The sequence below is a fragment of the Vanacampus margaritifer genome, chromosome 6 (genome assembly GCF_051991255.1).
Source record: "Vanacampus margaritifer isolate UIUO_Vmar chromosome 6, RoL_Vmar_1.0, whole genome shotgun sequence".
Taxonomy (NCBI): Eukaryota; Metazoa; Chordata; class Actinopteri; order Syngnathiformes; family Syngnathidae; genus Vanacampus; species Vanacampus margaritifer.
In genome coordinates, this window is record NC_135437.1 from 19,015,768 (window position 1) to 19,041,698 (window position 25,931).

The following is a 25,931-nucleotide window of genomic DNA, read 5'->3' on the forward strand; positions in this document are numbered from 1 at the left end:
TAAGTAAGTAAGTCATTTTCAATCGACAGCAAGTGGCAAAATGGCTGCCTCTGAGATGGATAAATACTACTCCCTCGTACTGGGCTCCATCGGCCCCCGGGTGAATTTTGAACATTTTCCTGGAGGACTTTCAGGAAATGGATCCAGGGGCCTTTTTCCAATTTATCCAATGGTGTACAGCTCGTCGCTGTACGACCTATCACTCCAGAGATGGGGGGGGGGGACATGCCGGATTTTTACCCGCCGTAGGAACCATCGATCCTTGGTAAAATTATGGGATTTCCTGGGGCTGTATCTCCGCAACCCTAACTCCTACCGGGGACATACGGGCATCCCCATATTGGTCTCAACGAGACCCGTCGCTTCACAAACTTTTGCTTTGGAGATATAGGGCCGCCAATGTCATGTACGAGAACGCTGTCTTTTTCCCCCAGGAACGCTCCGCGAAGTCCGGGTACACTTTTTTATTTTTATTGCGCTGGCAGTGAATGAGTTAATCAGAATGCAATGTTAAGAATAGTGGGGCTTCACAGAACATATTATTGTAAATATTTTTTTTAGCTGACTTTAAAGCCAGCTGTCAGACCTAAAATTGTGTTCCCAATCTGCTCAAAATCCACAAAAGCATTTTTAGTGCGTGTATCTTTGTGCAGGTGTACCTAATTAGAGCATATGCGTGTTACTTGGAAGAGCCCACACGCTTACTCAGAGCTTTCACGCCTGCTGGCTTAATTTCCCTCAGCACAGCAGCAGGCGCACTTTAACACAAAACGACCAAATGTAGACAGTTGCTGTGAGAACGCACGAATGATGCTGCACTCAAACATGACTAACATCTTTTGCATCAGAGGTTTCGACACCGATGGGCTCCAATATACAGCGCGGTGAAACAAACCAGAGAAGGAGTTGTGTCGGAAGACCCTGTCGGGGGAGGCGGGGCTGCTCAGGTGGGCGTGGCCCGCCGCGGGGCTCCTCCTGAGTCGGGCCGCGGCGCCGTGCTGTGGGGACACGAAGCCGTCCGCGTCGAGGCAGGAGTCGTTATCGACCAGCGAGGAGCAGTCGGCGTCCCCCGAGGTGAGCGAGGACACGCTGATGCGATCGCAATTTGAGTCCTAAAAGACGAAATGTGTTCAGGGTGAAAAGGCTCGTCCGGAGTGACGCGCGCTTGGGCGGCGCTGACCTGTGTTAATGAGGTTTGCGAGGACAGGCGCGAGTAGAGGCGGCTGGCCTTTTCGGCGACGCCCTTGAAGAGGACGCTGCTCTTGAAGCTGTCCAGGCTGGGGGTGAAGAGGGAGTCCATGGAGAAGGAGGAGGTGGAAGGAGTTGGGGACGAGGGCAACACCAAGGACGAAGGCCGCTCCCTGCCGAGAGGGAGCGACGGCGACGTCCTGAGCCGCTCTCTCGATTTGACGGGTAGCGGCAGGTGGGTGTTGGAGCGTAGCAACGTGTGGGGTCGGGTGGACTGTGAGGAGGGGCTGGATTGGTTCTGCGCGTCCATGTTGGGTCTGCAGCTCCTCAGCGGGCTGTTGGTGTTGTTCATGTACGTTTCGATCTCCTCGGCCAGATCACGGCGGGCGGTGGGCGTGCTGACGCTGCCATGGCCGCGTTCTTGCGCCGTGGCCATAAGAGACAGGGGGTCGAACCCGGCTTCAATATCTGATCGACTCGTTGTCGCGCTGCTGCAGGTTCTGGTCGGGTCCTGTTCACCATCAGGCTCTGTCGCCTCCTCCAGACCGCTCAGTTTGTCAGCAGCAATTTGGTGATGCTTGTTGGAGTTGAGCGGAGGGACGGCGCGCTTCGGCACTCCCGACCCGACTGACAAGTCCAGAGACTTTGGCCGCTCTGCTTGGGTCAGAGGTCCGCACAGCATGTTGTCGCTTAATGACGGACTGGAAATCAGGCTGCCAGCATTGCCTGGAACACAAACACATCATTGTAGGGTGCAACAATTTCATTTATTTTTATTTTTGTGGGGTCCAATATCGAGACAATATTGAACTAACAATATAATAAACTATTTTGGTCTTATAGGTTACGTTTACCCTAAAATAAATGCAAACGAACTATGAATTAATTCATTGAAACCCAAATATGTTTTTTTTAATACTTTGTCCTTCACTCCCAAAAACGTATTTATATGTTGTTGTTTTTTAGAGCATACAGAAGGCTTTGATACAGCTTCTGACATGAAGAGGTTGCTTAAAGCAAAACGGCCAGCAGGTGGCAGCAGAGTATAAGACATCAGCCAGGGCCATGTTGCAACAAGCTCTTTTTGCCAGTGTTTTCAACAGGCTTGTGAATAATGATGAAACTTAGCTGCTAATTCTAATTGCTGAAAAACGGAAACAGATACAAATATATATATTTTTCCTGATGAAAGAAGAGACTCTAATCTTGGTAGGTTCCATGATTTTTATAGGAATAGGACTCTGTGGGCCTTGCAAAATCAGTCAAAATCCAGTAAAACAGCCGGGAGCGAAGGGGGCGGCTTCAGTAGGTGCTCTTGGTTTAAGAAAGTCTAGTGCAATGAGAATTGATTGCATTTACACTGCATCTTTAAAACAGCACCATAAAGAGGAGTAAAAACCCGCAAGTAGTTCATGAAGCTTCATTTTCCTCGTACCATATTGGTCGCCCTATTGTGTCTGTTTTACAATTAATTGCTATTTGATGCAATTTTAAGGAAAAATGCTATATTGGGATCTATAGTGAGCATGTTAGTATGAATGCATGAATATCAGTATGACAAAGCACTATCATCACAACGCCGGAGTGGAGCTGACCCCTAATGTTCTTTGTAGGAGGATGCAAGACAAATCCAATCACAAACAATGATCTGGTTACATAACACAACGCTCATCCATCAACAGTGTGGTTTTCAGATAATAAAAAAAAAAAACGACTTTACAGTACACCCACACTGGAACGTTTGTTTTGCATGCAGTCGTTTGGTGATTAATTTAGTTGTTATGGTCAGTGAGTGTGAGATTAAAAAAAATGTTTCATAACTCACTGTGCAGCTTCGTGCCTTTGTCCTCCATCAGTGGAATGTTTTCACCCTCTCTGCAGCACATCTCCTCCTTGGATAAGGAATCGTAGCCTTGGTCTGACTGGCCACCTGAAATTGAGTTTACAGTATATGATCATTTGGTTGTGCTGCTGCTGCATCTTTTCTCAGACTTTTTTTATTTGTATGTTTTTTAGCATTGCTTTGTCATCTTACGGCACATTCTGAAAAACTCATCCGCTGCCATTGCCAAAAATTAATTTGAACGATTTTTATTAGTTTAACACCCCCCCCCCACACACACACACACTTTTGTTAACGAGTATGAAAACCTAGAAAAAAATGTATTGTACAGTTAGAACAGATTTGTGATTAATCTTGTGTTATCTAGTGAAGTCATATGATTAATTACAATTAAAAAAATCACCTGATGCCCCTAATTAAATAAAAAGATTATTAAAAATTGTGGGCGTCACGATTTATCACAAATTTTATATCTGTTCTAAATGTACAATACAAAAATTCTAGGTTTTCATACTCTTGTTAACAAAAGTGGAAAAAAAATATGACACTAATAGAAATAGTTAAATTAATTTTTGACGTCTATAGCCGTCAATGGCAGTGAATGAGTTAATAGCGCTCCCTGAGTAAGTGAAAAAAATAGATCCTAAACCATCAATCTGCAGTGAGAACAGTCCGAAAACAAAATATGCCTGCCTACCTGTGCTCAATCCATCATCGCTGGAGTCCATCTTATTGAAGTCGGTATCGATGGAGGTGCGCTCGGCAGAATCATTTGCGCTGTCCAAACTGCCGTGACTGACGGTGTCGAGATCACTACCGTCTGGAGGCAGATAAGAGACAGCAGGAGTCACCACTTCAACGAAAACAAATGAAGAGCTCTTGGGCAAAATGCTCGGAATCCATATGAACTATTTAAAGAAAAATGTTCAAAAATGAAAAAAATTTCATTCAATTCTGTTGTGGACTCTTGTTTCTAATGTTGCAATCCTATTCATATGAATTGGGGATTTAACAATACGTCTTGTGAACCAGACCACAAATTACCGCCCATAAAAACAAGTCTTGAAATAAATCACCTCTCCAAACAATTCAACATTATAGGCGTCTTGATAGGAGAGGTTATTGTTATTCTACAGAGGATTTACCACTTTGTACTACCAGAATGATTTATGGCGTGCAGATTGTTGTTATTGGGTCTTTCACAACGTGTGATTAAAAAAATGTGTGTCTCAGTGAGGTGTTGAGAGAATTAGAGATGTAATTGTTGGTTGGGAATATGTTATTAGGTTAAATAAGATCACACATGATCAATGAGCTCTTTTTTTCATTAGCAACTATGGGGAGTCAAACGCTTAACGTCAGTGGATCATTTATCAAAGCTGCCTACAACAGTGGAGTGAGATTATTAACTATTATTGCAAAATGTAAGTACATAAAAGATTTTTCATTTTGAAAGCGTTGAGCCTGGCTTGGGATGTGTCACAAGAAGTTCACATCTTAAATCATCGGATAGAATTGTGCTGTGAACTCATTGACTGTAACATTGCACACGCCCAACTGGGTGATTACGGTTTTGCTTTCTATAAGAGTAGCACAAATCAAGCCTCCATTGCAAATGTTATGCTCCAGAGCAGCCCTGCAGTGAAAGCCGCAATATAGAAATACTTCAATATTGTCTTGGCATGAATATAAGTTAAGCAGCAAAAGCCACACATTTTTTTAATCAATATCGGAGGTGACCATTTTGTCACTTCTTGACTGAAAATAACATCACATACTCAGGTAATGACCAATCACGGCTCACCTGTGTTCTGAAGCTGAGCCGTGATTGGCTGTTACCTGAGCAACTGAGATGTTGTTTTCAGCCGACAGCAAGTGACAAAATGGCCACCCTCTGAGATGGATAAAAACGGGTGGATTTTGCTGCTTTGCTTTATTTGATATTGCAGTAATTTCTGGACTACAAGGCGCACCTGACTATAAGCCGTGCTAGCTAAATTTGGGGAATACTCAAGTTTGCTACACATATAAGCCGCACCCGACTAAGCCGCATTTTTGATATTGCAGTAATTTCTGGACTACAAGGCGCACCTGACTATAAGCCGCGCTAGCTAAATCTGGGGAATACTCGAGGTTTTTACACATATAAGCCGCACCTGACTAAGCCGCATCCTTGATATTGCAGTAATTTCTGGACTACAAGGCGCACCTAACTATAAGCCGCGCTAGCTAAATCTGGGGAATACTCGAGTTTGTTACACATATAAGCCGCACCTGACTAAGCCGCATCCTTGATATTGCAGTAATTTCTGGACTACAAGGCGCACCTGACTATAAGCCGCGCTAGCTAAATTTGGGAAATACTCCGGGTTCCCGCTACTTTTCCATAATGAGGGCGCAAATTGTCTCACTCTTGTTCAGTCTCGGCTACTGTATTTGGCCGTCACTTGGGTTTGTTTGTTCTGCCCGATGCTCTTGCGCTTCCTTTATAGTGCGCCCCCATTGTGATCTGATGGATAAGCCGCACCTTTGTATTAGCCGCAGGGTCGAATGCAAGTGAAAAAAGCAGCGGCTTGTAGTCCAGAAATTACTATAATCAGAGATTGTAAGGGCTAAAAAAGCCCAAGCCAATAATGTTTTAGGCCTTGTAGAAAAAAAATCTACAAGTAGATACAAATAGTAACAGTAAAACTTCCAAAGCCAAATCCTACCTGACAATTGAGTTTCTCTGTGTGTTTGTTTCTTCCCCGCTTGCTTGAATTGGCCGACACCCAGGACCACATTTCTCAGCTTCCCCCACAAAAAGAAGCCGCCTCTGGTGGTGGACGGCCACGTGCTCTCCAACACCGCCTGCGACATAAACGTCATTAGCACTTGAATGAAACCTTGCGAGGCGAGATCGATCTAGCGCTCAAATGCTCGCACCTTGTTGTAGTAGCCATAGGTGATGGCATTGGGTTGAATTCCAGCCTTTTTCATCTCGAACAGCACCTTCACTGCCAGAACTGGCTGGCTGTACTGACCGCACAGTTGCAGCAATACACGATAACACACCTTAGGAAAATAAAGTAAATCTGTAAAATCAGCCCTTTAAAAAAAAAAAAAAATGTTCGTAGAGAGTAGTGTGGGTGTTTCATACCTCATCAAGAGCCTGAAGCTTCTTGTCTTGCATCCTCCTCAGCACATCGTAGGCTGTGCGCAGTGCCCGCACTTTAGACGGACACGTACCGACGAAACCGGGCAGGCAGATGAACCAGAGGCCGTAGCAGTGACGCAGCAGACACTTGGACCACATCTGCGGCATAGACGAGTAGGTCCGCGCCATCCTTTGAGCAGATTTGATCTCCTGAAATAAAAGATTTATAGACGTGAACATGCTTTCAATTGTGTTTTCATGTTTGGCTGCAAAAAGGTAACGGACCTGTTTGGAGCGTCTGAAGATGGCGGTCGGGCTTGCTGGACTGCAGTGGCGTGAAGCCGTGCCTGCTGATGAAGGATTTGGTCCCTCAAGTGGTTGTAGGAGTTCAGAGCTTAGCACTGGAAAGCCAGAGTAGCTGGAGAAATACAGTCAATGGCATCAGACGCATGCTGACCATGGAATTGCTTTAGAGCGCAATATTGAAAGAAAATCATGTTGGGGTCACCAATGTGGACAAAACTGTTTACATGCTACTACCCTTCAACCCTGAACCAAGAGACATCGTACTCCCGCCCTTCCCTTAAAGGTCACATTTCTATCCCTTGTGAGTCACCACACAATAGAGAGGAATATGAGTTAAGCAGCAAAATCCAGCCGTTATTATCCATCTCAGGGGGCGGCCATTTTGCCACTTGCTGTCGAGTGGAAATGACATCACAGTTGCTCAGGTCTGAGGTAACGACCAATCACAGCTCAGCTTCAGGAATCTGTGAGCTGTGATTGGTCGTTGCCTGAGCAACTTTGATGTCATCTTCAGTCGACAGCAAGTGGCAAAATGGCCGCCCCGAGATGGATAAAAACAGCTGCATTTTGCTTGATAATGTAATATTAATCAGAATGTCATGTTTAGACTAAGAGAGGTCACTTTTAAACGTTGACTTCCCCGTTAAGATGTGAAAAAGCAAAAAAAAACACTACCCACAATGATGACATGTTTTTTTGTTGTTGATTTTTTTCTTTTTTTTTGAGAGTACTGTTCATTCGGTAATCTTACCAATTCGACATGTCATCATCATTGCTCTCTTTCTCTTTTTTCTTATTTTTCCTCTTTCTTTTTTTGGTATGTGCGTGCGTGTGAGTGTGTGCTCATTAATTCACCTAAAACCTATTAAAAATCCCATACCATTCACCTAAACCGAATACTTCAGAATCCAGCTAGAGTCGTGAGGTTGTCAGGAGACCAGAGGAAGGATCAAAGAAAAGAAAGAAAAGTGAAATCCAGCACCGACCAGACATCACCTGCTACCCACTGGCTTACCAACCAGAATCTTTCACCAACCCCAGAAACATCTAAATTCCAACAAATTAGGGAGACCTTAAAAGACCAAAGGAAAGACTGAGGAAAGGAAGGACGGATAGATGAAGCAGAGTGAGATCCACAGACATTAGCCTCACATTGTTGATCACATGTAGTGTAATACCTGTAGCACAGAGGATGCTCTTCTCCTTCTGGCAGGAGAGGCAGTTCTGGCGGGTTGATGTAAACAGTGTGCTCACTGCGATGGGATTCGTCCAGTTCGATTAGTCTGGCGTCGTCTGGCTTTTCACTATCAATCTGATTTGCAACAGAAACAGAAACAGAAAAACATAACCAAATAACGCAACACTGCTTTTGTGTCCGCAATCTTTGTGTTTTGTGAGGATGTGACACTAAAAGCTGCATGGGTGTGCATAAAATGCAGTCATTTGGTTTATTTGAATGTCTTAGCAGCTAATCCCCAACTTGGGCTTCATCAAAACATGAATATGATGGCAGCTGAATGGCTCCTGGGTGGTACTGCGTTAAAGGCTTTTTTCCACTCGGTCGAGTGGATGATTCAGAATGGCGACTTTCTTTGACCCGCTCGGCCTTGTTTCGATTCTGCTCTTTTGTTTCTTCCGCTCGCTGCCCTTCCTGTTACACCCGAGAGCTCTTTCTCAAGCGCGCTTGCGTCGTCAAACTCAGCAAGAGGCTGTTGACGATGAATGAATCAATGCTTCCACTTCTCAATACTAACCGCAGTGACCATTCATAGAGTGGCCCGCGCAGGACGCACGTGTGACTTCCGGATTGCAAAAGTTTGCAGGCGCAATCATTTTTTTCCGCCAAGAAAGGAAGTTTTTTTTTTCATTACAAAACATGCGCAGGAAAGTTTTGTCAAGTCTATACTTATACATAGGATAGAATGATTAACTCATTCACTGCCATTGACGGCTAAAAACGTCAAGAATACATTTGAACTATTTCTAATAGTTTAACATTTTTTTCCCTCTTTTGTTAACAAGAGTATGAAAAGCAAAAAAAAATGTATTGTACATTTAGAACAGATATAAAATTTGTGATTAATCGTGAGCTAACTAGTAAAGTCATGCGATTAATTACGATTAAAATTTTAATCACCTGACGCCCCAGATTTTTAATAATCTTTTCTTCTTTAAAAAAAAAATAATAATTCATACGCTGCCATTAACGGCTATAAACGTCGAAAATTAATTTGAACTAATTTCTATTATAATTTTTCCAATTTTGTTAATAAGAGTATGAAAATCTAGATTTTTTTTTAGAACAGATATACAATTTGCGATTAATCGTGAGTTAACTGGTGAAGTCATACGATTAATAACAATATAAAAAATTAAGTCTATACTCATACATAGGATAGAATGATTAACTCATTCACTGCCATTGACGGCTAAAAACGTCAAGAATACATTTGAACTATTTCTACTGGTTTAACATTTTTTTCCCTCTTTTGTTAACAAGAGTATGAAAAGCAAAAAAAAATGTATTGTACATTTAGAACAGATATAAAATTTGTGATTAATCGTGAGTTAACTAGTAAAGTCATGCGATTAATTACGATTAAAATTTTAATCACCTGACGCTCCAGATTTTTAATAATCTTTTCTTCTTTTAAAAAAAAAAATCATTCGCTGCCATTAACGGCTATAAACGTCGAAAATTCATTTGAACTAATTTCTATTATAATTTTTCCAATTTTGTTAATAAGAGTATGAAAATCTAGATTTTTTTTTTAGAACAGATATAAAATTTGCGATTAATCGTGAGTTAACTAGTGAAGTCATACGATTAATAACAATAAAAAAAATTAATTGCCTGACGCCCCTGATTTTTCAAATATTTTTTTGTTAATAAATTTATGGCAGTGATTGAGCTAAGTAACTCTTAATGTAACTTTAAAAATAAATGTCCAGACGCCACTTAAAAATTCATGCATTCTTCAGCATCATCCTTCATAACTGACTCATGAGGGATTTTAGTGACGATCATTAATCTCGTGTCCCGGCATCGTCTCAACCGCTTGACTCTAATGATGGTGGGTCAATAATGTGGATTGCTGACATAAACAAGCAGCTAATGCACAAACCCGTCTTGCGCTCTGAACGTGCACGCAAACAAACCATGTTTTAAAGTCAACAGGAGACCACACATGAAGCTATTAGTGCGGTATAGCTTGAACTCAATGCTATGTTTTGACAACAAAAGCTGGTGTGTGTTTACCTTGGCAACTGTGGAGAGCTACCAGGCAGCAGAGAAAGGAGAAAAATAATAAATGTTACAAAAGACGTACAGATATTAGGCATAGTAAAGAACTCAGGGGTTTAGTGTTTGTTTCTTCCCATAAAAAGGATTCATCATTTCTGAGATGAAGACGATAAGGTAAGAAGATTAGTTGCAACTGTCACCTTATCGGCGCACTCGTCGAAGAAAGCCAGACTTGCATCTTTGTCACTGACAAAGGAGCATTCCTCAATGAAGCGGCTGAACATTTGGGTCTTGGTCATGAGTGAGTAGAACCTCTGATGGGAGCGGTCTCTGCTTTTCAAGAACCCTGAAAACAAAATATTATGTAAGGACACTGCATTATGAGACTTATTCAACCGGACCCTCATTCATCAAATAGCTTTTGTTGAGATGTGTCTTATCAGAACTGAGGTTGAAACGAGTTCTCTCCTGCGCTGCTTGCATAAGAGGTCTCATAAAATTACTCATTGAATGGTTTCACTCTGTACCAACATTTAGTACATTCAATGGCGCCAAAACCAAATGAAAAAATTCAAAACGTGCCGACAAACAACATAAAGCCAACCTTGGATGTCAAAAAGGGAGCTGACATCGGTGGTCTTCTCCGAGGGGGCCTGCGTTATGGGCTGCAAGTACGAGCGGTAACCTCGGAGGATGGCCGCCATGAAGCGCAGGAATGCTTCCTGGATTTCCAGCTCCAGAGTTTGGAGAGATTTTCCGCCGTTGAGTTCGTTGTCAGCCACCGCGTGCTCCATCTGCACATCTTCCTGGCTTAAGTAACCACCTGACAACAACAGTACATTTTGTAATATCTAAAAGCCACTGTTTATGTAATGTGACTTGCCAGATGTTTTCATTCATAAATCTTCTGGAAAAGGTTATGAACGTTTTGTCTTTCAATTTAACTCATTCACTGCAATTGACGGCTGTAGACATCAAAAATTCATTTGAACTATTTATACGAGTTTAACATTTTTTCCCACTTTTTTTAACAAGAGTATGAAAACCTAAAAAAAAAAAAGATCGGACATTTAGAACAGATATAAAATTTGTGATTAATCGTGAGTTAACTAGTGAAGTCATGCGATAAATTACGAAAAAATTTTAATTATCTGACACACATAATTTTTAATCATCTTTTCTTTATTGATTAAAAAAGTAATTTTAAATGTCTTTTTAATAAACTTTTTTTTTCTTTTAAAAAAAAGAAAAGATTATTAAAAATTAGGGGCATCAGGCGATTAATTTTTAATCATAATTAATCGCATGACTTCAGTAGTAAACTCACGATTATTCACCAATTTTATACCTATTCTAAATGTACAATAAAATTTTTTTTTTCTAGGTTTTCTCAAAAAAGTCGGAAAAAATGTTCAACTAATAAGAGATAGTTAAAAGGATTTTTTTTACGTCTATAGCCGTCAATGGCAGTGAATGAGTTAATTTAGACTCACAACCAACTAAGTTTTGAGTGAAGTTGCGATAGAAAGTAGTTCTCTTTTTCACAGCCATTTTTTTCAGACATTGCAAAAGAGCCATGTGATATGTGGGGAAAGTTAAGTAAGACACTTGTACGTGTGGGAATTACTAAATGCGGTTAATTAGACTGAGATAACAGGAGTGGGCACCTTAAAGTATCCTCAAAGGAGGCTCTCAAATTACCCACAGTTTTGGATCGCAATATTAAGTATTGGGTGACTTACTGTAAAATTCACTGTAGATGCTGACTCAGCGACTAAATTATTCATGAAACCAGATATTGGCCTTGACTCACCCTCCACGAGCTGCTGGTGGAGTTTATTCAAGGAATTCAAAAGATGTTTGCAAGCTCTCCCGGGCAAAATTTTCCACGTTAAAGCCTTTTTGTCTTCTTTCCTGCAAGCACACGGCATGGGTTCCATTACACGGGGAGGACACGTTGCCAAAAGAACTAAAGAGGGAGGCAGACGCTCTCATATCAGGACTGACAATTTAATCTCCCGATGAGACAACCGTTGAAAACCCAGCGGTACATTAAGGTGATTTAGCATCAGGATATTTCACATTCAAGCTATTACATAAGGGAGGCTCTCGCTGATAACCTTGGAGTGGAACTTTCATCATAAAAACTAGAAATGTCAATCGGAAACGTTATTTTTCGATTTGTGGTCACTCACTGGGAAATGGTGTTGGTGTCCAAATCGACGCAGCTGATGTCAGCCGGGGGCACGTACAGGTCAAAGTATCGGGAATCCACACCCACGATGAAAGGACACGGGGCACTGAGTACGCCCGCCAGGGCCAGTGGGCACAGAGGGATGTATGGGCACGGCCAGTGGAAGGGGAATATCATCTGAAAGGGAGACGTTTTCATGTCAAATGAGAACGTTACCACATTCGGAACTACGACAGTAAATTCTGTCGAGTAAATTTTGCTCTACAGTCTATTTGGTCCTACTCTAGAGTAAAATGTATACTTGGAAGAGAGATAAACTGTAAATGTTCCCCAATTATGTCTAAATTTTAAAAAGTCTTTTTACGCGAATTTGCCCATCACATGGAAAAAGTACATTTTACAAGTAGAGAGTTGGACTAATTTATTTAACCCTGGAGAACCCAAGAACCCTTTTCTTCTTTGGAAAATTATGAATTATACATTAAATGACTGCTATAAATTCACGGAACACCAAAATATATGTTTTTTCAATTTTAACCCTTTTTTTTTAACTAGCTCAGAGTTGCTAATTTATCAAAAAAAAAAAATATAAAACATACTCCTAGGCATTCTGCAACATGATATGAAATAGATTAACCAAAAAAACACAATTTTACCATCTGATGGTTTGCTGAGAAGATGGTTTTGTTTGGATTGATTTCCAGCTCAACAAAACAGCATATTGACAGCCATCTTGTCACCACCACTCTGGCTCATGTAAGTGCAATATTCATCCACTAGATGGCCCCATGCAGGGGTCAGAAGTGGCACTATGGACTTTTGAAGTTAAATTTGTAAAAAAAAAAAAAAAAAAGGTCTTTGTTATTTGAGTAGCAGAATTTATAGGGGCCAAATTTGACCCTGTGTGTTCTCCAGGGTTAAAATAAAAACATTATATAAGGGTTGAGGAACTACTTTTCTGCTTGCCACTTTACCACCTGAGCTATGCCACTTCTTCTTCTGTTTGCTTATATCCAAGTGTAAATTGTACTCTATTTAGACTGGGCTCAAATAAACTCTGTTTAGAGTCAAATTGACTCGACAGAATTTACTCTATCGAGATTAGCATAGCTGTGGTAGTTAATATATGCACGGGAAGAGAAAAGACTCACAGACACGAGTGCCTCTGTAACACTGGTGAGTACGGCAGGCCGCAGGGAGTGAACCAGGATCTTGTGCTCCGTGACAGCCAACACCAGCAGCGTGGCAGCGTTTTTTGGGCCCAGGTTCAGTAGCAATGTGGAGAGGCTTCCGCCACTCAGAGGCAGTGGAGAGGACACGGGCTGGCTCAGTATCAGGCTGTCATGTGGCGAGAGCTTTAGAAAAGAGTGCACAAACTGTGAGCATCCTGGAAGATAATTCAATTCAGCATTCATTAACTGCCATTGACGGCTATAGACGTCAAAAATTCATTTGAACTATTGCTTTTAGTTTCACATTTTTTCCCACTTTTGTTAACAAGAGTATGAAAGCCTAGAAAAAAAATATTGTACATTTAGAACAAATATAAAATTTGTGATTAATCGTGAGTTAACTAGTGAAGTCATGTGATAATTACAATTAAAAAATGTAATTGCCTGACGGGCCTAATTAAAAATATATATAAAAAATAAGGGCCTTTTAATCATAATTAATCGCAGGATAATTTTCTATCTGTTATAAATGTACAATAAAAAAATTCTAGGTTTTCATAAAAAATTTAATGAAATGAAAAAAAAGTTAAACTAATAGAAATAGTTCACATGAATTTTTGACGTTTATAGTCGTCAATGGCAGTGAATGAGTTAAAAACGCTCACTTAGTGGGTTTGAGCTTTCCCAAAACACAGGATGTTCAGAACATCCTAAAAAGCACATGGGCTACAATTAAAAATAAATTATAGTCTGACGCCCCTAAGTTTTAATAATATTTGTTTTCTTTTTCTTTTTTAATTAGGGGCATCAGGCGATTACATTTTTTAATTGTAATTTATCACATGACTTGACATGACATAATTTATCACATGACTTCACTAGCAACCACAAATTTTATATCTCTTCTAAATGTACATTTTTTTCTAGGTTTTCATACTCTTGCTAACAAAAGTAAAAAAAAATAACATCAAACTAATAGAAATAGTTCAAATACATTTTTGACGTCTATAGCCGTCAATGGCAGTGAATGAGTTAATACCTGCACAAGGATGCGTGGCCTCTGCGTCGAGGGGAATGGCACATTTTGCATGAAGTGAGAGATGTGCCTACACACACACCAAAAAAAACATTAGCACCAAGAAACAATTTTCTCACAATAAATAAGTGCAAATCGGGCTAACTTTTCAATGGGCAGCGCGTGCGGTCCCGAAATGGAGTATCGATAGAGAAAGGTGAGGAAGCTCCTGAAGGACTGGAAGAAGGGCCAGTGGGAGAGGAGGCAGATGCTCTTGTTGCTGTAAACACTCCAGGTCCCGCCGGGTCCCAGATCAGAGCTGAGCAGGCCGAGCTGTGACAGCTGACGCTCGGACAGGTTCTCCTCCGAGTAAGGCTCATAGAACTGGATCGCTGCTCCGTACACCTGCAAAACAAAATGGAGTCACCGTGTTACAGAGCTATTTCAGGCACAACACTAACGTCGGCACACAATTGCTTAACACTTCAAACAACCGCTATAACACCAGCTCCTTTGTTCTTCCTCACAAGTGAATGAGAATTTCCAGGCATGTGGTACCTGGGGGTCTCTGCGGGGTGCGGAACGGCGGTACCAGACGAGGAGTGAGCATTGAGGCGTTTCGCAATGAGCTATCCATTATTCACAAGATGAGCTGCAAATTTTCCTTTTTATGCCACGTTGCTCTCAAAGTCACAACAAGTCTTTTCAGTATTCCAAACACAGCCCTTAAACTTGGAATCCAGTCATAAAGTTGAGATGTTGTCAGGATTCTGTGTTATTCTTGGAAATTGGACTACAGTTCATGAACAAACACATTCCCTGTGGGATACCACGGTATCGAATGGATGATTAAAGGAGACATTGTGAATGTTCTCACAATTTAAAACAGTTCCCACGTGTCAAATAACATGTCACGTTAAAATACATCCACGATTAAGAATTGCAATACACTTTACACACCTAATTTTTGTCTTGCTGAAATGAGGCTGTTTTGAGTCTTATATGCAAGTCAGCCGGCAGTCACCGCACCCTATTTAATGCTTATCACAAATTAACGCTAATCTGGGCGTTCCAACAGAACAATGCAGTTCTGCTTTTATTTTGGCTTTGAAAGTCCCGTTTGTGGCCTAGCTGCCAAATCATGGGCGGAGACCGTCAGCGTGGGCGTGGTTATATGTAAATTAGCCACTCTTTTACCTGACAATGGTGCATAAATTTCGTAAGGTTTGTTCACACACACATTTTTAGGAAAAAAACGATATATTTTACATGGTTGTTTTATTTCAAACTTTAGGAATAATAACAGCAAAATCCCCGTTTTCATCCATCTCGGGTCGGCCATTTTGACACTTGCTGTCGGGTTCAATCACGGCTCAGCTTGTGAAAGTCACATTACCAAACTAAGAAAACAGGTGTGCCTTGATTGGTCATTACTGAGCAACTGCGATGTCATTTTCAGTGGACAGCAAGTGGCAAAATGGCCGCCCCCTTAGATGGATAAACATTGTTGGATTTTGCTGCTTATTTCATGTTACACAAATGCGATAATAACTCATTCACTGCCATTGACGGCAATAGACGTCAAAAATTCATTTGAACTATTTCTATTATTTTAACATTTTTTCTAATTTTGTTAACAAGAGTAGGAAAACCTATATATTTTTATTGTACATATAGAACAGATATATATTTTTTAAAAAAGTCATGCGATTAATTAATTACGATAAAAAAAAATTATCGCTTGACGCCCCGAATTTTTAATAATCTTTAAGTCGCGTCAGGCGATCAAAATTTTTAATTGTAATTGATCGCATTACTTCAATAGTTAACTCACGATTAATCACACATTTTATATCTGTCTTAATAGTAGAATAACATTTTTTCCTAGGTTGTCATACTCTTGTTAACAAAAGTGGAAAACAATTTGAAAACTAATAGAAAGCCAGGTTTAGACTAGTGTGCGCACATACATTAAGAAATAAAGCCAAATTTTCACATCTGCCTTAAAGTATGTCACGTAAGCCACAACAGAAAATATTTGGAGCACTTTACCTTTTCTCCTGAAGCTCCCGTGAGGACAAATGTGGAAAAAACGGGAAGGGCGTGTTTGGTGTGCGAAGGCCAGCACTCAATTGTTGCCCCCATGGGCAGACAGAACATAGGCACTGACTCAGGCAATGGAAAGGACTCATAGTCCTCTGCGGGGTACCTGCACAGCAGACCTGTAACAAACACATCAACATTTACAATTTGACTCCATATGTCTTTTCAACTTAGATGATTACACATTTTCATAGAAAGCTTCACTGTAGGCCTACCTGCTTTGCATGCAATAGTGTTAGCTTTTGCCAGAGACTTCTTGTAACACAAGTAGACGGATGATCCCCACTAAAAGATAAAACCATTGGTCAATGAAATCACTTTCCCTCCCCCCTAAACAATATCCAAGACTTCTTTCCCCACCATGCTGCTGTTGAGGTTCTTGTCCACCTTGCAGAAGGTGTGAGGGGGCGTCTCGCCCTTGCCGGGCACGATGACGCAGACATCAGTGACGGCCAGTGAGGTATGCGGCTGGCTCTTGGGAGCGCGGCGGTAGGTGATGTAGATGCGTTGGGACGACGAGCTGCTGATGTTGGCGGGGCGACCTGAGGGTGTGGTCTGGACGATGTGACATCCAGGCTTCAGCTTTTCTTTCCACTCATACAAAACCCTGAAAAAAGAATTACAGTTGGTTTATTATGGCCAGTTCACAACAAACCGTGTCCTTTATATTCATGTCAGTATGTCGAATGAATGAAGTCGGCTGTACTGTAGTGCTGTCACTATCGAATCTTTTCAAAAATCAATGATCCTATTGACAATTTCATCGAATAATCGAGTAATCAGCCCACCCATTTTTTTGAGTCAATATAAGTATTTATAACTTGTTATCTTCTATGTCTACACATTAACACCAACACAATTAGCCTATGCTAAACGGTTAGCAATCACGATTAGCATTAGCACGCTAGCGATTATCACTTCATGTAAACAAACACTACTATGTAGTTCACACATCATCATTATATCTACATTACACGTGTAATGGTGTCTTAAAAGTCTCTTACAGACAATGCTTCAAGTTATTCTATGAGTAAACAAGGGTAGAGCTAGCTGTTAGCTACATGAGGTCAATAACTTCTTGTGCCTGTCTTCTTTTGGGCACGTTTAGTGCATGACTGTCCTCTACTGGTTAAATGATGAACACCTAAAACCGAGTGGCAGGTTATATTTTGGAATAATTAATTCCAGCCCATGTGCTTTTTAGGATGTTCTGAACGTCTTGTGTTTAGGGAAAGCTCAAACCCACTAAGAACTAAGTGAGCGTTTTTAACTCATTCACTGCCATTGACGACTATAAACGTCAAAAATCCATGTGAACTATTTCTATTAGTTTAACATTTTTTTTCATTTCATTAATTTTTTTTATTAAAACCTAGAATTTTTTTTATTGTACATTTATAACATATAAAATTATCCTGCGATTAATTACGGTTAAAAGGCCCTCATTTTTTTAAATTAGGCCCGTCAGGCAATTAAATTTTTTAATTGTAATTATCACATGACTTCACTAGTTAACTCACGATTAATCACAAATTTTACATCTGTTCTAAATTTAGAATATTTTTTTCCCTAGGTTTTCATACTCTTGTTAGCAAAAGAAGAAGAAAAAATATTAAACTCATAGGAATAGTTTAAATGAATTTTTGTCGTCTCCGGCCGTCAATGGAAGTAACGTGAATGAGTTAAGCAGACAAATCTCATCCGCTATTCAGCCACTAGATGGTGCACTAACAGAAGAAATAAAGATCAGATCACTGCCGCCATTCCAATACTGAGTGCGTCTGCAAAAAACATGGACAGCCCAAACATGATTCTGGCAGTGCAGAAAATTTTAGTGGACTCATTCGACTGACCAACATCCGGTCTAACCTGCCCCTGTGCGGATTTTCGCTTCCATACATTCGTCCAGTGCGATCCCGAAGTGTCCGAGAGCAGATTAATGTGACCCAAGGCAGAGCGGTGATTAGTGACGCCGCTGGGTAAAGGGTCAGCGACAGCGGATTAGCGCTTACCCAAGATCTGTCAGCGGAGGCTTATCTCTGCCCCGTTTGAAGCACAGGAAAATCTGCGGCCCCCTGAGGCTGGCTCCGTTGAGCTCGGCAGACAGGCCCGAGGGGGTGTTTTCCACACAGGTGAAGCCGGGGGGCACCCCCTCGCCCAGGGAACGGATCACCACGGCCACATCTGTGATGGGCGCTTTGGGCTTGATGGATTTGGGCGCGGTATCGTCAAAGTGCAGCTCCTCCTCCAAAAGCTTGGACGAGTCGGTGAGGCCCGCAACCACCAAGTAGTCGGCGACACGGGGCGCTTTATCCTCCATCATTTCCCCATTCCCAAAGTGGGGGCTGGAATGCAGAGAGGAGAGGGAACGGAAGAGCGCCTCGATGAATTTGAATCACTCGGCTAAAAAAAAAAAAAAAAAAAAAAAAAAAAGCATGAGGAAAGTGAAATCACATTTCAGTGTGTCGCTGAGCATAACATAAAATGTAAAACAGACGTAACCTATGTAACACATTCAAATAATGAGAGCATCTGGAAACACTTTCATTCTTGTCTGCTAAATCTCAATATTTCAACCGGAAAAAAAATGGGAAAGCCTTGAGACCGGCGACCTTCCTCTCTGCCGTGACTGATTATGTAACACAAAACATGTGCTTTTTTGTACAGAATACAAAACGGACAACATCGCTTCAGGGAGATAAGACGGGACGCTATTTTAAGGAGGGAACATTTTGGACACAGTCGGCCGTGTTGTGCAAAAAGAAAGGGAGGCTGTCAGGTAAATCGCAAAAAGCATGAAGAGCCGACAGCAAGCAGCGCGTTATTTCTCTCGGCACGCTCCTCACCTGCAATGACGGACTGATGAACTGATTTGGTGCGAGCGTCGGGCCGTCCGTTTCTAACAAGCAAAATCAAGCGTGGGCGTCGTTCAACTGGCCGTCGCTGATGACGTCATGTTGTTTAGAGCTGAAATCCTATTTTGCATTTTTGACAAATGTAGTATCGGCCTTTTTAACTCATTCACTGCCATTGACGGCTATAGATGTCAAAAATTCATTTGAACTATTTCTATTATTTTATCCTTTTTTTCCCCACTTTTGTTAACAAGAGTATGAAAACCTAGATTTTTTTAATTGTACATTTAGAACAGATATAACATTTGTGATTAATCATGAGTTAACTAGTGAAGACATGCGATTAATTACAATTAAGCCTGTCGCCCCTGATTTTTAATAATCTTTTTTTAATTTCTTTTAATGAATTTATGCCAGCGAATGAGTTAAAAATCTGACGGCCGATAATAGATCCATTTAAAACCGTGTTAACCTCAGGGAACTATATTTAGATTTTCGGTTAACTTTATTTAAAGATGCTGCTGACCCTAAGAACTCTCTGCGTCTTTTGTTTTTGTTGGAAAGTCAAACAAACATACATGAATGTTTTAACATTTCAGTTATTTTTACATTTAGAAAAACATATTTACTCTAGAAAACTATAGGTTGGTATAGGGATGCATTTTTTTTTTATTTTAATCAGTCATTCAGGACGATTACGATTTTAATCTAATAAACCCAGCAAATGTTTATTTAAAGGTCTCATTTATTCAAAAATAATTCCTGTGCAAAATCTTCAAACAACAATAATGTATACTGATTCTAAATCAGTTTTAACATAACCTTAACATTCATAGTTAGCAAAATTACAACTCACAATAACATCTGGATCGAACAGAATATAAGAACAACAGCTTTTAATAATCCAGAAGACAAAAATTCAATTTTACGATTTAGCAAATTTTGAACGATTCAATTTTCAAAATAATGATTAATCGAATTAATTCAATTTATTGCCCAGCCCTATGTTGGCATGATATTTACTTGTTTATGTTTTCATTTACATTTACATACAGATGATCCTGTGAGGCTTTTGTTTTAGATGATGATTGACTAATTAAAAAAAAAATATATATAGACATTTTGCAAATCTGAAAAGTTGTTCAATAGTAACTCCAACAAGGTTAAGAGTTGGAATTTGTATTAAAAAATTTTGGGGCGCTAATACGCTAATAATCGGTATCAGCCCTTAAAAAAAAAACATATCGATCTATCTCTAATTCTGTCTCATTTGCCATAAAATGTGATGATCAACAATTAGGGCTTTTTTTTCCTCAGTATAAGTGAAAATTTAAAATTCAATCAAATCGGGACTCTTTCGTTTGGTGGTCAGGTCAGTGTGCCAATTGTTTTTTGTTTTTTTCCTCGATGTAAAATGCCTCAGCTCAATAAAGGGTGAAAATCGCTACAGTAGAACCAGCAACGCCGACCGTCTGGCAAAATTAAAACACGACTTATGACACAATGTTGAAATGTTCTCTGTTATTGCAGCTGGTTCATTTGTTCCCTACAGTGTTGAGTCTGAGTGGGAACCATCATGACTCAGCAAGAAAGAATGACAGCGCCCTTGTTGCCACTCTTACTACATTTTTGCTCATTGTTTTTGCCCCGCTTGAGAAAATAAAACCATCATTTCTTGTGGTTATGACTGCTTTCAATCATGTAAGCAGCATTCTAGTCGTTTCGCTTAGCTCTTGTCCTTGGACAGACGATTTACAGGGCGTATTTGTATAAAGACAAACAAGCGTTCGCAACTAAGGACAATTTAGACTTGAATGAGCGTTTTAGGAATGTGGAAGGAAGCCAGGAAGCGGGATTAAGACGGAGCCGGCGTGAAACGGATTTAGAAGCTTTCAGATGAGCAGACGATGAGAGAATGTGGAATATGAAGGAGTCCACCTGACTTCAAATGCGGAATCTTCCAAACTTCAATCAAGCGCGGGAGGGTGCATACATTTTGACGTATGTTTTCTCGCCATGTGCGCGCACAGCTGGAACAAACAACTCCTTCCTCATTTTTCATTCAGCCATTTTCTTGCACTGCAGCGGATTTCCTGAAACAAGCCAACTTCTCTAATCTCATCCGTTGTTGTTGTTGTTGTTGATGAGTCATGTCCAAAGCATCATAGTTGTTAATACCACTTGAGACATCCTCTTCCCAAAAGTTGAAAAGGATGATTTGATTTATTCAGCACCTTATTTGCTGTTGTAATGGTCTCATTGTGTTTGGCAATTAACTCATTCACTGCCATTGACAGCAATAGACGTCAAAAATTAATTTGAACTATTTCTATTAGTTTAACATCCCCCCCCCCCCCATTTTTATTAACAAGAGTATGATAGACTAGATTTTTTTTTGGGTACATTTAGAACAGATCTAAAATTTGTGATTAATCGTGAGTTAACTAGTGAAGTCATGCGATTAATTACGATTACAAATTTTAATCGCCTGATGCCCCTAATTTTTAATCATCTTTTCTTTAATACTCTTAAAAAAATATTATTTAAAATTAAGGGTGTCAGGCGATTACAATTTTTAATAGTAATTAATCGCATGACTGAACTAGTTAACTCACGATTAAAAAAATAATAATTTAGGTATTCATACTCTTGTTAGCAAAAGTCGGAAAAATGTTAAACTAATAGAAATAGTTCATGATTTATGATTTTAATTGCCCGACGCTCCTAATTTTGAATTGTACTTAATCACATGACTTTAATAGTTAACTCACGATTAATCATACATTTTATATCTGTTCTAAATGAACAATATTTTTTTCTAGGTTTTCATACTCTTGTTAACAAAAGTGGGAATTTTTTTTAAACTAATTGATAAAGTTCAAATAAATTTTTGACATCAATAGGCGTCAATGGCAGTGAATGAGTTAACATAACCCAATAACTCCAAATGCATTTTATATTGCCTTTTGTCTTGTCATGGTTTTCTAAGAATGCGAAGGCTTTTCATTCCTGGCATCCCAGAGTTTTTTGATGGAGTTGAGAGGTCTGTTTGGGATTAAAGGGCCTGTTGGTAGCGGGGCGGGGGGGGGGGGGGGGGGTGACATCACATTTCACTAGACATCTGTTGTTAAACAACCAATACAACCCTTATCGTCGTCATCATCATTTCTTTGCATTCAGTGTGCTGCACACACAACCACCTGAATACAATTATTTAAAAAATAGTTCTTAACGGACAATTATAGATTCAATGATTTGAATTCAAATCTCAGATAATGATGACGGAGGAGGCAAGCACAACAGTACAGCGCAGGTTTGGTTTCCACACGTTAGAGTCCATTTTAGGCAGCATCTCTTCACTGGATGAGATGAAACGAGCCCTCCTATTTGCCTCCATCAGGACCAAAAGGGTACGCAAGTGAACAACAACAACAACACGCCGGCTAACACTGATGCGTGTACAATGATACGCGAACGTTAGCGAACAACGTCGCCATTTATTAACGTCGTCTTAGAAAACGTTGATTGTTCTTACAATAAGCATTGTTACGCAAACGCAGAGCGTCACAGGGTGGGTGGGGGAGGGGTGGGGGGGTTTCAAATGGCGAATATATCAAAAACATCAACGTCAAAACAGAGATTTAAACAACGCATGTTCGTACTGTACTCACGTCTCAAGACGAGCGGGCGCTGTAACGTACTTGACGAGAAATCCTTTCAGCGTGATGTCCGCCGACGCCAAATGAAGATCTCTTCTTTATTCTGCTCGTCCTGTCTCCAAATCTCCAAACGTGAACGTCAAAATCATGGAGAAGGTGATAATAATTCACAGCGGGTTGAATGGTGGATGAACGCCTCTTCTCAGCGTACGTATGCCTGAGCAGCGATTTATCCAGACCTAAGCGTGACACGTGACTTATTACAAACGTCAATGACGTCACGCGTGACGTTTTAAGCAACCAGAAAGTGGTAGTGCCTAATATGATGAAAGCGTTGATGTTGAGTACAGTTCTATTGATATTGTATTGATTATCTTTCGATGTTGATATTTGAGAAAGTTGTGTTGTCTGTTGTTTGCAATATATATTTTTTGAGTCCAGTAACAAAAACACTACTCCGTCCCCATTTCTTGGCCAATTTAAACCATTACAACTTCTAAGTACTCAGCTCATTCATGACATCTTTGGAAATATTTAACACTCTCCAAATTCTAATTTTCCACAATAAAATAAATTAAGAGATAGTTTACATATTTACTTCCACATTTCTTGCTTGAATTCAAACCATTCCAACTTCAGGGTCTCTGAGCCGAACAAAATTCTTACAAACATCTTATATAAAGAAAGACCGTTACAGCTATTTAACCTCCCTTTTTTCAACTACTGTAGGTAAAACGGCTTAATGTAGCGTCACTGCATCTACAAAAACTGTGACTACAAAATTACAGCTTTCTTTACTGGGGCGCCATCTTTTGGATTGGTGGTGAAATTACAAGGGGTCCTCGTTTTACGATGACGACTATTCAAATGAAATAGCCATTCAAATGAATTGTGTTTCAATAGTACCGCTACCTTCGTTATGCAGACTAGCATGATACGCATTAACCTTTTAGTTTCTTCTGTTTATGTCTTGAGGAAACGCACTTAATTGTTTCGTTTAAAAAGAATGCTTTGCTGTCACCTAGCGGCGAGCATGCGCAACGACAGTGCTCATTTCAGTTACAGTCGGTATTTCGTCTCTTGAGTGATTGCTGGCTCAATGGACATAATTTTAATTAGGGGATTTGTCATACGGACATCACTGAATACAGCGAAGAGTTGAAAGCTAATGAAACAGGACAACAGATAATGACTCGGGTGGGGGTTGGAGTGTGTGGGGGGATTTAATTAAGACTCAATTAGGTCCAATTGGAATTTGTGCTATTGAGTGAATCTGAAAGTCAAGTGATTAAAGCAAAACTACGCTCTTGTTCTTAACTACATGGTGTTAAGATATTGTATTTTATTTAAAAAAATAAATACAAAAAAGAAATACAGTAGTTACATAAATAGAATGGTTTTTGCTTCAATCACACTGAGGGCCACAAGTGCTCAGTAAGTTGCAGTAATATTCGTTTTTTTTGCAGAGGATAAATAATATATCTGCTATTCGTTAGCTCATCTACGGTGTTTTGTAGCGCTTGTCAGCATTATTCTAAAACGACTCATCAAACGCAAAGGTGCGTGACTATTTTTAATGTTATTCTCTTTTGTTTTTTGTTTGACAGTAAACTGCGAGTGGCAATAGATGGAAGCCTCTTTAAAAAAATAAAAATAAATTGTTCATATCTACCAAAGTGCTGCTTGTTGTTAAATGAGTTAAGTTGGGTTGGCCAGACGACAGCTCGTACCTCAAGGCACCACTGCAGTTAACTCACAATTTAAATGAGTAGGCTCCGATATTCAGTTTGGATGCAGAGAAGTGCAACTTTGTTTTTTACAAGTGGGGTCACGTTCAGTTCTTTATGAGCATTATCGAGCTAGGGTCTCTGTTATAACATTTAGCACAGCTTGTAAGCAGTAATGAAGCCATTAAAAATTAACATTGTTTTTCGGCAAGCGCGCTGCTAACATTAAGCAGTGAAAGTCGGTATGAAAGAGCTGACTTCAGGCAGTTGTTAGGCTGAAAAATTATAATGGCTTTGTGTGTGTGTGTGTGTGTGTGTGTGTGTCTGCAGTTTGAGAAAACAAAAGACAAAGCACCACAGAAATATGAACGGAAGCCAGTGGAACATAAAACTGCTGGGTTAATCATCGGCAGTTTTGATTGATTTTAGAACATTCATTCTAGAACGTTCTATAAAATCACCCAAAAATGTTTTGAAAAATGGCAAGACAGAGATGCTCATTTTTGATTGGTCCTGTCAGACGTAATAATAAAATAACTGTAAATTAGAAAATATTATTTTATGTATATCTTAACCCTGGAGAACCCACGGGGTCAAATTTGGCCCCTATAAATTCTGCTACTCAAATAACAAATACCTTTTTTTTTCTTTTACAAATTTAACTTCAAAAGTCCAGAGTGCCACTTCTGACCCCTGCATGGGGCCATCTAGTGGATGAATATTGCACTTACATGAGCCAGAGTGGTGGTGACAAGATGGCTGGCAACATGCTGTTTTGTTGAGCTGGAAATCAATCCGAACAAAACCATCTTCTCAGCAAACCATCAGATGGTAAAATTGTGTTTTTTTTTTGTTAATCTTTTTCATATCATGTTGCAGAACGCCTAGGAGTATGTTTTAGATATATATTTTGATAACAACAACAACAACACAGTTTCAAGAGCAAGGAGGTAATACCAGGGGACAACAGGAGAGGTGAAAGAAGCCACTGGAAGGCAACAACAGTGCTTGTTATCTTGTCCTTCATGCAAAGAGGATCATGAAGAGCACAATCATACCAAACTGTCAAAAACAGACTCTGTGAGCGTCCACAAGGAGGTGCAGTATGTGCTCACTCACCATTGCTGCGCCATTTTCTCCACAGATGGGAGTATTATCTTTAGTTTTTTTAACCAGTGTATGTATTATTTATGCTACACATTTAGCATGAACCACCTTGGACGGTCACCGTTATACGTATATGCAAATTCCTGCATTGTGAACGTACCTTCAATGCATCGCTGATGCGTGTTTTTCTGACTTCCCTTGAACTATTTAATGACGCTCCAGTTGGAGGTTATAAAACTAAATACACAAAAATGATTACACGCATTGTATTTTTAAATATAGCACATATTTCGTTTTAGAATTATCACCAGTGCTAAAGTTAGCAGTGAATGGGAAGTGAGTGATAATCATTCAAATAACGAATATTCACACAGGAATGCTG

The 25,931-nt window shown here is 40.1% G+C and overlaps 1 protein-coding gene across 1 annotated transcript in view; it reads right to left on the bottom strand.

Moving 5' to 3' along the window:
- dennd4a (DENN/MADD domain containing 4A) overlaps positions 1-22,958 on the bottom strand; it is a 28,462-nt gene extending 5,504 nt beyond the window's left edge. Inside the window, exons 1-22 of the mRNA XM_077568777.1 lie at positions 22,728-22,958; positions 18,214-18,604; positions 16,562-16,808; positions 16,417-16,486; positions 16,151-16,320; positions 14,265-14,503; positions 14,123-14,189; positions 13,063-13,266; positions 11,913-12,088; positions 11,531-11,631; positions 10,322-10,540; positions 9,918-10,063; positions 9,733-9,750; positions 7,652-7,785; positions 6,453-6,585; positions 6,171-6,377; positions 5,957-6,085; positions 5,743-5,881; positions 3,729-3,851; positions 3,014-3,118; positions 1,181-1,914; positions 896-1,112 (exon numbers count right to left, since the gene is read on the bottom strand). Coding sequence (XP_077424903.1) covers positions 896-1,112; positions 1,181-1,914; positions 3,014-3,118; positions 3,729-3,851; positions 5,743-5,881; positions 5,957-6,085; positions 6,171-6,377; positions 6,453-6,585; positions 7,652-7,785; positions 9,733-9,750; positions 9,918-10,063; positions 10,322-10,540; positions 11,531-11,631; positions 11,913-12,088; positions 13,063-13,266; positions 14,123-14,189; positions 14,265-14,503; positions 16,151-16,320; positions 16,417-16,486; positions 16,562-16,808; positions 18,214-18,524 — 3,889 coding nt within the window. The 5' untranslated portion in view covers positions 18,525-18,604; positions 22,728-22,958. The remainder of the gene's footprint in view (positions 1-895; positions 1,113-1,180; positions 1,915-3,013; positions 3,119-3,728; positions 3,852-5,742; positions 5,882-5,956; positions 6,086-6,170; positions 6,378-6,452; positions 6,586-7,651; positions 7,786-9,732; positions 9,751-9,917; positions 10,064-10,321; positions 10,541-11,530; positions 11,632-11,912; positions 12,089-13,062; positions 13,267-14,122; positions 14,190-14,264; positions 14,504-16,150; positions 16,321-16,416; positions 16,487-16,561; positions 16,809-18,213; positions 18,605-22,727) is intronic.
- Between the last annotated feature and the right edge of the window lie 2,973 nt (positions 22,959-25,931).